The sequence below is a fragment of the Oncorhynchus kisutch genome, linkage group LG5 (genome assembly GCF_002021735.2).
Source record: "Oncorhynchus kisutch isolate 150728-3 linkage group LG5, Okis_V2, whole genome shotgun sequence".
Lineage (NCBI taxonomy): Eukaryota > Metazoa > Chordata > Actinopteri > Salmoniformes > Salmonidae > Oncorhynchus > Oncorhynchus kisutch.
In genome coordinates, this window is record NC_034178.2 from 14,765,783 (window position 1) to 14,777,779 (window position 11,997).

General features: G+C 41.2%; 1 protein-coding gene across 1 annotated transcript; it reads left to right on the top strand.

The window, feature by feature from the left end:
- Positions 1-202: 202 nt before the first annotated feature.
- On the top strand, positions 203-8,709 carry LOC109890696 (T-cell-specific surface glycoprotein CD28-like). The gene is made up of 4 exons (XM_020482683.2): positions 203-996; positions 4,432-4,788; positions 5,521-5,660; positions 7,405-8,709. The coding sequence occupies exons 1-4, from the start codon at positions 918-920 to the stop codon at positions 7,525-7,527; spliced, it is 699 nt and encodes a 232-aa protein (XP_020338272.1). The 5' UTR covers positions 203-917; the 3' UTR covers positions 7,528-8,709.
- Positions 8,710-11,997: the final 3,288 nt, after the last annotated feature.

Consider the following 11,997-nt stretch of genomic DNA (forward strand, 5'->3'; position numbering starts at 1 on the left):
TATAGGCCTCTCAATTTCTAATTAAGGTATCTATCTGTATGATGTGAAGTGACTCTGGATAATGACACTCACTGGAAAGTGTACTCAAAAATCTAATAAAAAACAGGAAATGTTGGCCTACACATTTGCCACAATGTGGTGTATGGTTATACGATTTGGCGCATTACACGTCTGTGATAATATAAGTGCAACATTGTTAGTTTACCTGACTGACTGTTGCAGGAGACAGTCACAACCACAGACCAAACCCCCGTTTGTGCGATGGTTGTCACTGACAGGTGCTAGGTAGGCCTATGTAACAACCGCGTGATGAGTAACTCTGCCTGAGACTTGAACACTTGCATTATGCTCTAGCTCAGCAGGCTAACACAGTCTTGGTGCCGTGTCCCAGGTGGGTCTCTGCGAGTTCTACCAGAAGCAGTGAAATATGATATGGAGCGAGTCTATATGACAGTCCCCAGATAAGAGTGGGAAATCAAACATATGACTAATGCGATACGAGGTTCCGAGCCCAGAGAAGTATCAAATTCGAAGGGCATCAAAAGTCACACACCGGTTGAGGGCAGAAACTTTGTGAAGTTCAGAGTGCACTGCCACAGAGTGCGGATGTTTTTTTACTCAAGAGTCTGTGCAGTCAGTCACCCTGTTAGATGTGCAGCAGAGAGAGTTGCTTACAGTCGACGAGGGCCAGATTGTTGTTCACAGTGACAGGTGACAGGGAAGGATGTTATGAGATGCACGCTGTCATCGTGTGACGAGCATGTGTTGTATGTTTAGGTATGTTTAGGTAGAGCAGAGCAGTCACTGTCTCATTCTGTTTGGCATATAGTGTATTGTCACATTTACCCTGATTGTTGTGCACTGTAAAGGGAGATCAGGGGAGCTTCAGTTTCACGACAAAACTGAGAACTTTTAAGATGAACGTTTACTGGATACCCACGATCCTCCTCTCCCTCTCCAGTGCTGCCAACATGATAAGCTCAAACAACTGTAAAGGTAAGATATGAGCCTGTTTAAAAGCTCACGCTCTACAATAGTTATGACTGAAAACACAATGTATAATGTATAAGTACCATCTATCCAGATGTAATGTATAACAAATTACTTTATTATTGCTATGTAACTATTGTGAAAAAAAGTGCCATGTATGTAAAATGTGTGTAGAATGTATATGTAACAACAAAACAAAAAGCTGGGGGGAGATATGGGACAAAAATTGAAAAAAGATCCGGGCAAGTCCAGGATGGTGTAACGTATGTAGAAAAGGGAATCGTTTCAGCTCAAAATTATTACATTTGTCTAAATGTTTCACCATTGGACTTTGTCATTAACGTTCATCTATATTCTCAGTATCAACAAATGTCACCTCAAGCATGATCCATAGCACGACCAGAACATTCTGATAACAAGAACAAAAGGTTGCCCAATCAAAGGGTTGCAGATCATTTAAGATTTCAATGCTTGCCAAGCTGCATGGTTTTATCAGGTGGGGATGCTAGTTGCAGTGGTTTGAATTCCTCCAGCACATTACTCAAAGGAGTGCAGTTAAACCCCAATTACAAATGTGGATATGCTTCAACATCTAGACTGCAGCTATATTATGAATAGAATAAGCAGGTTTATATAATGCATTGAAGTTGTTGTTTCCTCGTTGTGATAGGACTTGCAGAAAGGAAACGGCAGGGGTGGGGGTGATAAGGATTCAACTAAGTGACTCACATGTTCTCGTCCACACAGACTGCTTCTCTTTTTGGAATCTCAGGCCACAACACTTGTTTTGGAGCATGTTCAATGTGTGGGTTAAAATACTGTGAAATGATGCATACGAATAGTCCAATTTTGAGAGGGTAAAAAGGCTAGGTATAAGCCTCAGAAGCCATTTCCTGTGTGTGTGTGTGTGTGTGTGTGTGTGTGTGTGTGTGTGTGTGTGTGTGTGTGAGTGAAAGAGTGCACTGCACATGTGATGGAAGAATGCACTGTGCGTGCAGAGGGTTGCAATTCCACTGAATTGGGGATAGTTTAACCAAAATATGCCACAAGACCTAGAGTTGCCTTATGTGTATCCCACACAAAAAGTTTCACTGTTTTAAGCTAACTTTTTAGAAGAATTTAAGCAAAATGCCAGGGCTCAACTTCCCAAGGACAATTTCCGGAAAAATACCAGAAATTTACTGGAAAGCTTCCGACCCTCTGCAACCCTAGTGTGTGTGCACACGTTTTACTATACTTGTGAGTACCAAAAGTCCTCAAAAATTCAGATAATTTTTTACAAGTCCTCACTTGTTAAAAAGATATTTTAGGCTTAGGGGTTAGGTTCAGGGTTTGGGTTAGAATTAAGGTTAGGTTTAGAATTGGGGTTAGGGTTTGGGAATCAATTGTTAGTCCCCCAAAGGTCCTCACAAGTATAGCAATACAGTCACCCCCTTGGGATTTGTCCTATTTTGTTGCCTTACAACCTGGAATTAAAATTGCGGGGGGGGGGGTTGTATCATTTGATTTGCACAACACGCCTACCACTTTGAAGATGCAAAATATTTTTTATTGTGAAGCAAACCAAAAATAAGACAAAAACCTGAACTTGAGCGTGCATAACTACTCACCCCTCCAAAGGCAATACTTTGTAGAGCAACCTTTACAGCAATTACAGCTGCAAGTCTCGTGGGGTATGTCTTTATAGGCTTTGCACATCTAGCCACTGGGATTTTTGCCCATTCTCCAAGGCGAAACTGCTCCAGCTCCTTCAAGTTGGATGGCTTCCACTGGTGTACAGCAATCTTTAAGTCATACCACAGATTCTCAATTGGATTGAGGTCTGGGCTTTGACTAGGCCATTTCAAGACATTTAAATGCTTCCCCTTAAACCACTTAAGTGTTGCTTTAGCAGTATACTTAGGTTCATTGTCCTGCTGGAAGGTGAACCTCAGTCCCAGTCTCAGATCTCTGGAAGACTGAAACAGGTTTCCCTCAAGAATTTCCCTGTATTTTGCACCCTCAATCATTCCTTAAATTCTGAACAGTTTCCCAGTCCCCGCCGATGAAAAACATCCCCACAGCATGATGCTGCCACCACCATGCTTCACTGTGGGGATGGTGTTCTCGGGGTGATGAGAGGTGTTGGGTTTGCGGCAGACATAGCATTTTCCTTGATGGCCAAAAAGATAGTATCATCAGTCTCATCTGACCAGAGTACCTTCTACCATATGTTTGGAGAGTCTCCCACATGCCTTTTGGCGAACACCATACGTATTTGCTTATTTTGTCTATAAGCAATGGCTTTTTTTTGGCCACTCTACTATAAAGCCCAGCTCTGTGGAGTGTACGGCTTAAAGTGATCCTATGGACAGATACTCCAGTCTCCGCTGTGGAGCTTTGCAGCTCCTTCAGGGTTATCTTTGGTCTCTTTGTTGCCTCTCTAATTAATGCCCTCCTTGCCTGGTCCATGAGTTTTGGTGGGCGGCCCTCTCTTGGCAGGTTTGCTGTGGTGCCATATTCTTTCTATTTTTTAATAATGAAATTAATGTTGCTCTGTGGGATGTTCAAAGTTTCGGATATTTTTTTATAACCCAACCCTGATCTGTACTTCTCCTCAACTTTGTCCCTGACCTGTTTGGAAAGCTCATTGGTCTTCATGCTGCCGCTTGCTTGGTGGTGCCCCTTGCTTAGTGGTGTTGCAAACACTGGGTCCTTTCAGAAGAGGTGTATATATACTCAGATCATGTGACACTTAGATTGCAAACAGGTGTACTTTATTTAACGAAGTGTTTGACTTCTGAAGGTAATTGGTTTCACCAGATCTTATTTAGGGGCTTCATAGCAAAGGGGGTGAATACATATATACGCACCACTTTTATAATTTTTTTGAATTTTTTTAAACAAGTCCTTTTTAAAATTTCACTTCACCAATTTGGACTATTTTGTGTATGTCCATTGCATGAAATCCAAATAAAAATCCATTTAAATTACAGATTGTAATGCAACCAGATAGGAAAAACGCCAAGGGGGATGAATACTTTTGCAAGGCACTGTACATAGCTGTTTATGTGTGTGTGTTCAAGATCAAAGAGACAAGCAATTTGGACAGGAGTGGAACGCTCGCTAAAAATACTTGTAACCAGAGTGGGTTTCTACTAGCCTGGTCCCAGATCTGTTGACAATGACTCAGATGCTGACATTGTCAAGCTGAAAAGTCTGGTCTCACAGTAATCTGTTTGGCATGACAATTCCATAAGGACTTGGCAAGAGAGCTGAAATAGACTGGCACCAAGGCTAGGTTTACACCTCATTGCACTCACCAAATCTTGCTGTGTCAGATCAGTAATTTCTTCAAGGAAAGAAGGAGGGAAATATTAAAACAGGGTCCTTGTCTACTTCCCTCTGATATAACGCGCACAACTGACTGCCTCTATTTGACTTTTGACCTTCCCTCACCAGACAAGCTCAGAACGTTCTATGTGGTCCGTGTGTCTGTCAACGGCATTGCATCGGTCAGATGCCCCAACCTGACAGGCAAGGACCAGGAGGAGATGAGATTCCACCTATACCTGGGCTTGGTCGAGGTTGGCAACCACACTCACGACAGTGCTCACAACCACAACTCCACAGAGACAGTGAGTCCTGTTGGGGAGGGTCTGGGGCTGAGGGTGAACGAACAGGACCATACGGTCAGTTTTGTCCTCTCTGGAATGACCACGGAGCGCGCTGGAGTCTATACCTGTGAGGGGTACCCCATGTACCCACCTCCCATTGAGAAAGTACCAGATGAGCCTCAGACCTTGGTCCTGGTTGAAGGTATGTTTACTTCAAAAGGAACTGATCTATACAAGCACACACAAATACGCATGCATGCATGCACAGTAGTTCAAAATGCTATATCTTGATTTATAGGACTATACACTGAGTGTACAAAACATTAGGAACACCTGCTCTTCCATGACATAGACTGACCAGGTGAATGGTATGATCCCTTATTGATGTCACCTGATAAATCCACTTCAATCAGTGTAGATGAAGGGGAGGAGACAGGTTAAAGAAGGAATTGAGATATAGATTGTGCATATTTGCCATTCAGAGGGTGAATGGGCAACACAAAGATTTAAGTGCCTTTGAATGGAGTATGGTAGCAGGTGCCACCGGTTTGAGTGTGTCAAGAACTGCAACGCTGCTGCGTTTTTCATGCTCAACAGTTTCCTGCGTGTATGAAGAATGGCTCACCACCCAAATGTCATTCAATTAACTTGATACAACTGTGAGAAGGCTGTTCTGAGGGCGAAAGGGTTTGCAACTCAATATTAGGAAGGCGTTCCTAATGTTTTGTGCACTCAGTGTATATTCTAATGATGTACTTTTGCTTAAAGACCAAACTGGCCAGTTTACTGGACCTAGATAAGCATATTTATTTTACTTAAAATGCACTTTCAGTGGAAAAACTAAAGTACCCCAGGAGTAGGCTTAATCTGGATCTGTAAAACTACTCCTTGAAGTTTAAAACGCACATCTCTCTCTGATTGGTTGGTTGGTCAGCATACCAGTGCCAGGCAGGGAAGACTGTGGGATGTGTAGGCCCTAGAGTGCATGGTGTCCCTGTTTGGGCATGGGTGCTGGGATTCTGGGTCACCACCATCTATGGCCTGGTTGTCACGGTCATCGCCTTTGTCATCTGGGTGAGTGACATCTTGCTTCCTTTACACAAAGAGAGGGTAACTTGCCTGACATCCATGAGGTGCTGTGATGAAAACACATAAGTAATCTCTCAAGCCTTGGCATAAATTCAATGCACAATTAACTATTTGGTCCAACAATGCAATAAAGTGTACAGTACCAGTCAAAAGTTGAGACATCTACCAATTCAGGTTTTTTAAAACTATTTTCAACATTGTAGTATAATAGTGAAAACATCAAAACTATGAGATAATAAGAATCATATAGTAACTAAAATAAGTTTTAAACAAATCAAAATATGTTATATTTGACATTCTTCAAAGTAGCCACTCTTTGCTTTGATGACAGCTTTACACACTCTTGGCATTCTCTCAACCAGCTTCACCTGGAATGCTTTTCCACCAGTCTTGAAGGAGTTCCCACATAGGTTGAGCACTTGTCAGCTGCTTTTCCTTCACTCTGCGGTCCAACTCATCCCAAACCATCTCTGTTAGGATAAGGTTGGGTGATTGTGGAGGCCAGGTCATCTGATGCAGCACTCCATTACTCTCCTTGGTCAAATAGCCCTTACACAGCCTGGAGGTGTGTTTTGGGTCATTGTCCTGTTGAAAAACAAATGATAGTGGGACTAAGTGCAAACCAGATGGGATGGTGTATCGCTGCAGAAGTCTGTGGTAGCCATGCTGGTTAAGTGTGCCTTGAATTCAAAATAAATCACTGACAGTGTCACCAGCAAAGCACCCTCACACCACCTCCTCCGTGCTTCACAGTTGGAACCACACATGCGGAGATCATCCGTTGACCTACTCTATATCTCACAAATACACACCGGTTGGAACTAAAAATGTCAAATTTGGACTAATCAGACCAAGGTCTAATGTCCATTGCTCATGTTTCTTGGCCCAAACAAGTATCTTCTTATTATTGGTGTCCTTTAGTAGTGGTTTCTTTGCAGCAATTCGGCCATGAAGGCCTGATTCACACAGTCTCCTCTGAACAGATATTGAGATGTGTCTGTTACTTGAACTCTCTGAAGCATTTATTTGGGCTGCAATCTGAGGTGCAGTTAACTCTAATGAACTTACCCTCTGCAGCAGAGGTAACTCAGAGTCTTCCTTTCCTGTAGCGGTCCTCATGAGAGCCAGTTTCATCATAGCGCTTGATGGTTTTTGCGACTGCACTTGAAGAAACTTTCAAAGTAATTGACATTTTCCGTATTGACTGACCTTCTTGTCTTAAAGTAATGATGGACTGTCATTTCGCTTTGCTTATTTGAGCTGTTCTTGCCATAATATAGACTTGGTCTTTTTACAAATAGGGCTATTTTCTGTATACCACCCCTACCTTGTCACAACACAACTGAGTCGCTCAAACGCAGGAAAGAAATTCCACAAAATAACTTTTAACAAGGCACACCTGTTAATTGAAATGCATTCCAGGTGACTACTGCATGAATCTGGTTGAGAGAATGCCAAGCATGTGCAAAGCTGTCATCAAGTCAAAGGGTGGCTACTTTGGTTAGTACATGATTCCATATGTGTTATTTCATAGTTTGTACAATAATAGTGAAGACATCAATGTAGAAGATAAAGAAAAACAATTGAATGAGTAGGTGTCCAAACTTTTGACTGGTACTTTATTTATTGAAAACATAAATGATGCATGGAGACAGTTGTACACAACTACATACATATACACAGCTCAACCTACTCACTCTCCACCTCTTTCTGTGAATTTGATCCTCAGCTCAGACTGAGGAGAGTGGAGTGTTCCCAGAGTGACTACATGAACATCAAACCCAAAGCTCCACTCAGGTGGCACAGGAAGAAGCAGGGGGTCCAGTATCCAATCCGAATGGGACGATACTGATCACGGTCATCCTCAGATCAGACATCCTCATACAAAAGTAACACGCGTTGAGCCTTTATTGGCCCTTGAGAGCTGACTGGAGAAACAGACCAAGTTCTTGATGGAAACATGAAAGCTAGCTCTTCAAATGATGAGGTGCACATCTAATTGTGCATCTGATTGCGTGTAAATAAAGATTTGAGTTATCTTATAAATGTTTATCAAATAATTATAGTCTGATGTAATATGATCTTCTGGGAAACTATGGAGAATGGACTCTTGATTTTGTGGGCAGTATACTATATAAAACAATATCCCCTTGCATACTGAACGAACACACACGCCCACACACACAATTGGGTTAAGCGTACAGCCACAGGGATATCATATTTGATTTGTAGTGGGTATGTAGTGAAGAGGAAGACCCTAGCTCTGTGGTGAATGGGTCATACAGGAAACAGTGGTTTCCGAATTTGAGGGGACTGAACCACATTTTCACACACTCTCTCTGAGAGGCACTGATTGTCATGTATGTTCCATTGAAACTGGCACACTGAACTACAGTAACAAAGTATTCCCATTACAAATCACCGCTTGTCCTTGTAATGGGAATACTTTGTTACTGTAGTTAAGTAGTTTTTTAAAATCAAATCAAGCTGGTGCTTCAAATCGAGCATTCCCAAGCTACAGGCCTCTCTTAACTGTTTCAGTTTATTGCAATATTTTAGTTTGAACCATTGTTTACAGATTTTTATAGAACATCTTACAACTCGTCCTTTGAAGGATAACTTAAGTAACTCAGCCACAAGGAAATGTTGAAATACAAAAAACTGCTGTCATGACTAAAACAAAAAAAACATACCTAGCATAATTTCCTGTCTACTGTGTCCTTGGAGGCTTATGTTTTGTGCCATTGTGCACTAGAGTATGCATAAGAGGGACGGCACCTTGATGTTGCACACCTTGCAGTTTCTATGTAGTTAGGGCAAACGCATTAAACCAGCAGACTATGAGGGCTGCACAGGTTTCATGTCACAATGAAACAGTAGCTACATCCAAAATGGAACCCTTTTCGCTTTATAGTGCACTACTTAAACATTATGTATTACACATACTTGTATGCATTCCTGCATTCGTGAAGGATTCAGACCCCTTGACTTTTTCCAAATGTTACGTTACAGCCTTTTTCTAAAATGTATTAAATTGTTTTTTTTCTCCTCATCAATCTACACACAATACCTTGTACCTGAGTTGAGACATTTTTGCAAATGTATAAAAAAATAAACTGAAAATCAAATCAAATCCACTTGTATTTGTCACATACATGTGTTTTGCAGATGTTATTGCGAGTGTAGCGAAATGCTTGTGTTTCTAGCTAACAGTGCAGTAATATCTAACAATTTCACAACAATACACACAAATCTAAAGTAAAGGAATGGAATTAAGAATAAAATAAATATTTGGGTGAGCAATGTCAGAGCGGCATAGACTAAGATACAGTAGAATAGGATAGAATACAGTATATACATATGAGATGAGTAATGCAAAATATGTAAACATTATTAAAGTGACTAGTGTTCCATTATTAAAGTGGCCAGTGATTCCATGTCTATGTATATAGGGCAGCAGCCTCTAAAGTGCCAGTATTCTAACAGTATTTAACTGTCTGATGGCCTTGAGAGAGAAGCTGTTTTTCAGTCTCTCGGTACCACCTTGTACTGACTTCGCCTTCTGGATGATAGCGGGGTGCCCGGTGATCCAAGAAGTGGGCCGCAACTGGGTAAGTAAAGTTTTTACACCTAATGGTGCTCCGATGCTCAGAGATACGTACTTTTAATTTGCGCTTTGTTTTACCCACATAATTTTTACCACAAGGACAAGTTATAAGATAAATAACTGCCTTAGTGGAGCACGTAATAACACCTTTGATTGGGATCGATTTCCCTGTTTGTGGGTGTTTGAAGGATCTACATTTATAAGTGCCATTGCATTGAGCACAGCCATTACATTTGTAATGTCCATCCAATAGGTGCGCAAATATACATTGTTCAGGAATATCATGGGGTGGTAAATCAGAGTGTACCAATTGGTCTCTGAGATTTCTGCCCAAGGGAAGGTCCGAAAACACATTACTGAGACTATCATCGGATTTTAGAATGTGCCAATGTTTGTGAACAATTCCCTTAATTTGTTCAGAACGCTTTGAATAGTGGGTAGAAATCTCAGAGACCAATTGGTACACTCTGATTTACCACCAAGATATTCCTGAACAACGTCTATTTGCGCCCCTACTGGATGGAAATTACTAATGTAATGGCTGTGCTCAATGCAATGGCACTTATAAATGTAGATCCTTCAAAACACCCACAAACAGGGAAATCGATCCCAATCAAAGGTGTTATTACGTGCTCCACTAAGGCAGTTATTTATCTTATAACTTGTCCTTGTGGGTAAAACAAAGCGCGAATTAAAAGTACGTATCTCAGAGCATCGTAGCACCATTAAGTGTAAAAACTTTACTTACCCAGTTGCGGCCCACATCTTGGAGGCAGGCCACTCGATTTCGTCTCTGCGTTATATTGGCATCGAACATGTCACCCTCCCTAGGAGAGGGGGTGACCTTGATAATTTATTTTTAAAACGAGAGGCTGCCTGGATCTTTAACTTAAAGACCCTTGCTCCCTTCGGTCTCAACGTAGACTTTGATCTGAAGCCATTCTTGTGACTTTGCCATTGTAATGTTTGTAAGCTTGTGTAGTCAAATGAATTTATGATCGTATGCTATCCATTTGTTGTTTGTACGCTGTTCTTTGTATGCCATTTTAATATTTGATAATTAACCAATGATATTAGGCCACTCTTGGCCATGATTACAGACACCTGTGTCTTTTGACACTACATAAACGAGTCATCCCGCAGTGTTTGTGATTAAACCCTGATGAAGACAGCTTGGCTGTCGAAACGTTGGTAATGACATTTTTGCATCTGAGCTTATAGAGTGTGCGGCTCTCTTTTATTTTCAGGTTTTCTACTCCGCTAGCCAGCACCTCGGCTAAATAGGTGTGCGTTTCTTTTTCTTCTAGATAAGGCTACCAATTCATCACATCAGTATTGTTCTCAAGTGCAAACATTCTATATGACCACTGCCCTGTTTTTGTTAATCATGTCACATGACTTGGATTTTAACCTTTATTTTAAACCTTTTCCAGAAATGAGAATTAGATCAAAAATCGATTTGGGAATAAAGTAACAAAACGTGGAAAAAGTTTGAATACACACTATGTACATATGCACAGCACCAGTCAAAGGTTTGGGCACATATTCTCATTCAAAGGTTTTTCTATATTTTTGACATTGTACAATAATAGTGAATACATCAAAACTATGAAATAACACATGTGGAATCATGTATTAACCAAACAAAGTGTTAAACAAATCATTTTAGATTCTTCAAAGTAGCCACCCTTTGCCTTGACGACAGCTGTACACACTCTTGGCATTCTTTCAACAATCTTTATGACAGTCACCTGGAATGCATTTAAATTAACAGGTGTGACTTGTTAAGTTAATTTGTGGAATTTCTTTCCTTCTTAATGCATTTGAGCCAATCAGATGTGTTGTGACAAGGTAAGGGTAGTATACAGAAGATAGCCCAATTTGGTAGAAGACCAAGTCCATATTACAGCAAGAAGAGCTCAAATAAGCAAAGAGAAATGACAGTCCATCATTACTTGAAGACATGAAGGTCAGTCAATCCAGAAAATGTCAAGAACGTTGAAAGTTCCTTCAAGTATAGTTGCAAAAACCATCAAGTGCTATGATGAAATTGGCTCTCATGAGGACCGCCACAGGAAAGGAAGACCCAGAGTTACCTATGCTGCAGAGGATATGTTCATTAGAGTTAACGGCACATCAGATTGCAGCCCAAATAAATGCTTCAGAGAGTTCAAGTAACAGACACATCTCAACATTCACGCTGTCTCCTTAGAATAGTTAATCAGGCCTTTGTGGTTGAATTGCTGCAAAGAAACCACTACTAAAAGACACCAATAAGAAGAAGAGACTTGCTTGGGCCAAGAAACTCAAGCAATGGACTGGTGGAAATCAAATTTGGACTCATCAGACCAAAGGACAGAGATTTTTGGTTGCAACTGCCGTGTCTTTGTGACCCAGAGTAGGTGAACGGATGATCTCTGCATATATGGTTCCCACCGTGAAGAATGGAGGTGGTGATGTGATGGTGCTTTGCTGGTGACAAGGTCTGTGATTTAGTTAAGAGTTCAAGGCATACTTAACCTGCATGGCTACCACAGCATTCTGCAGCGATACACCATACCATCTGGTTTGCCCTTAGTGGGACTATCATTTGTTTTTCCAACAGGACAATGATGATCAGATGACCTGGCCTCCACAATCCAATTGAGATTGCTTAGGATGAGTTGGGCCGCAGAGTGAAGGAAAAGCAGCCAACAATTACTCAGCATATGTGGG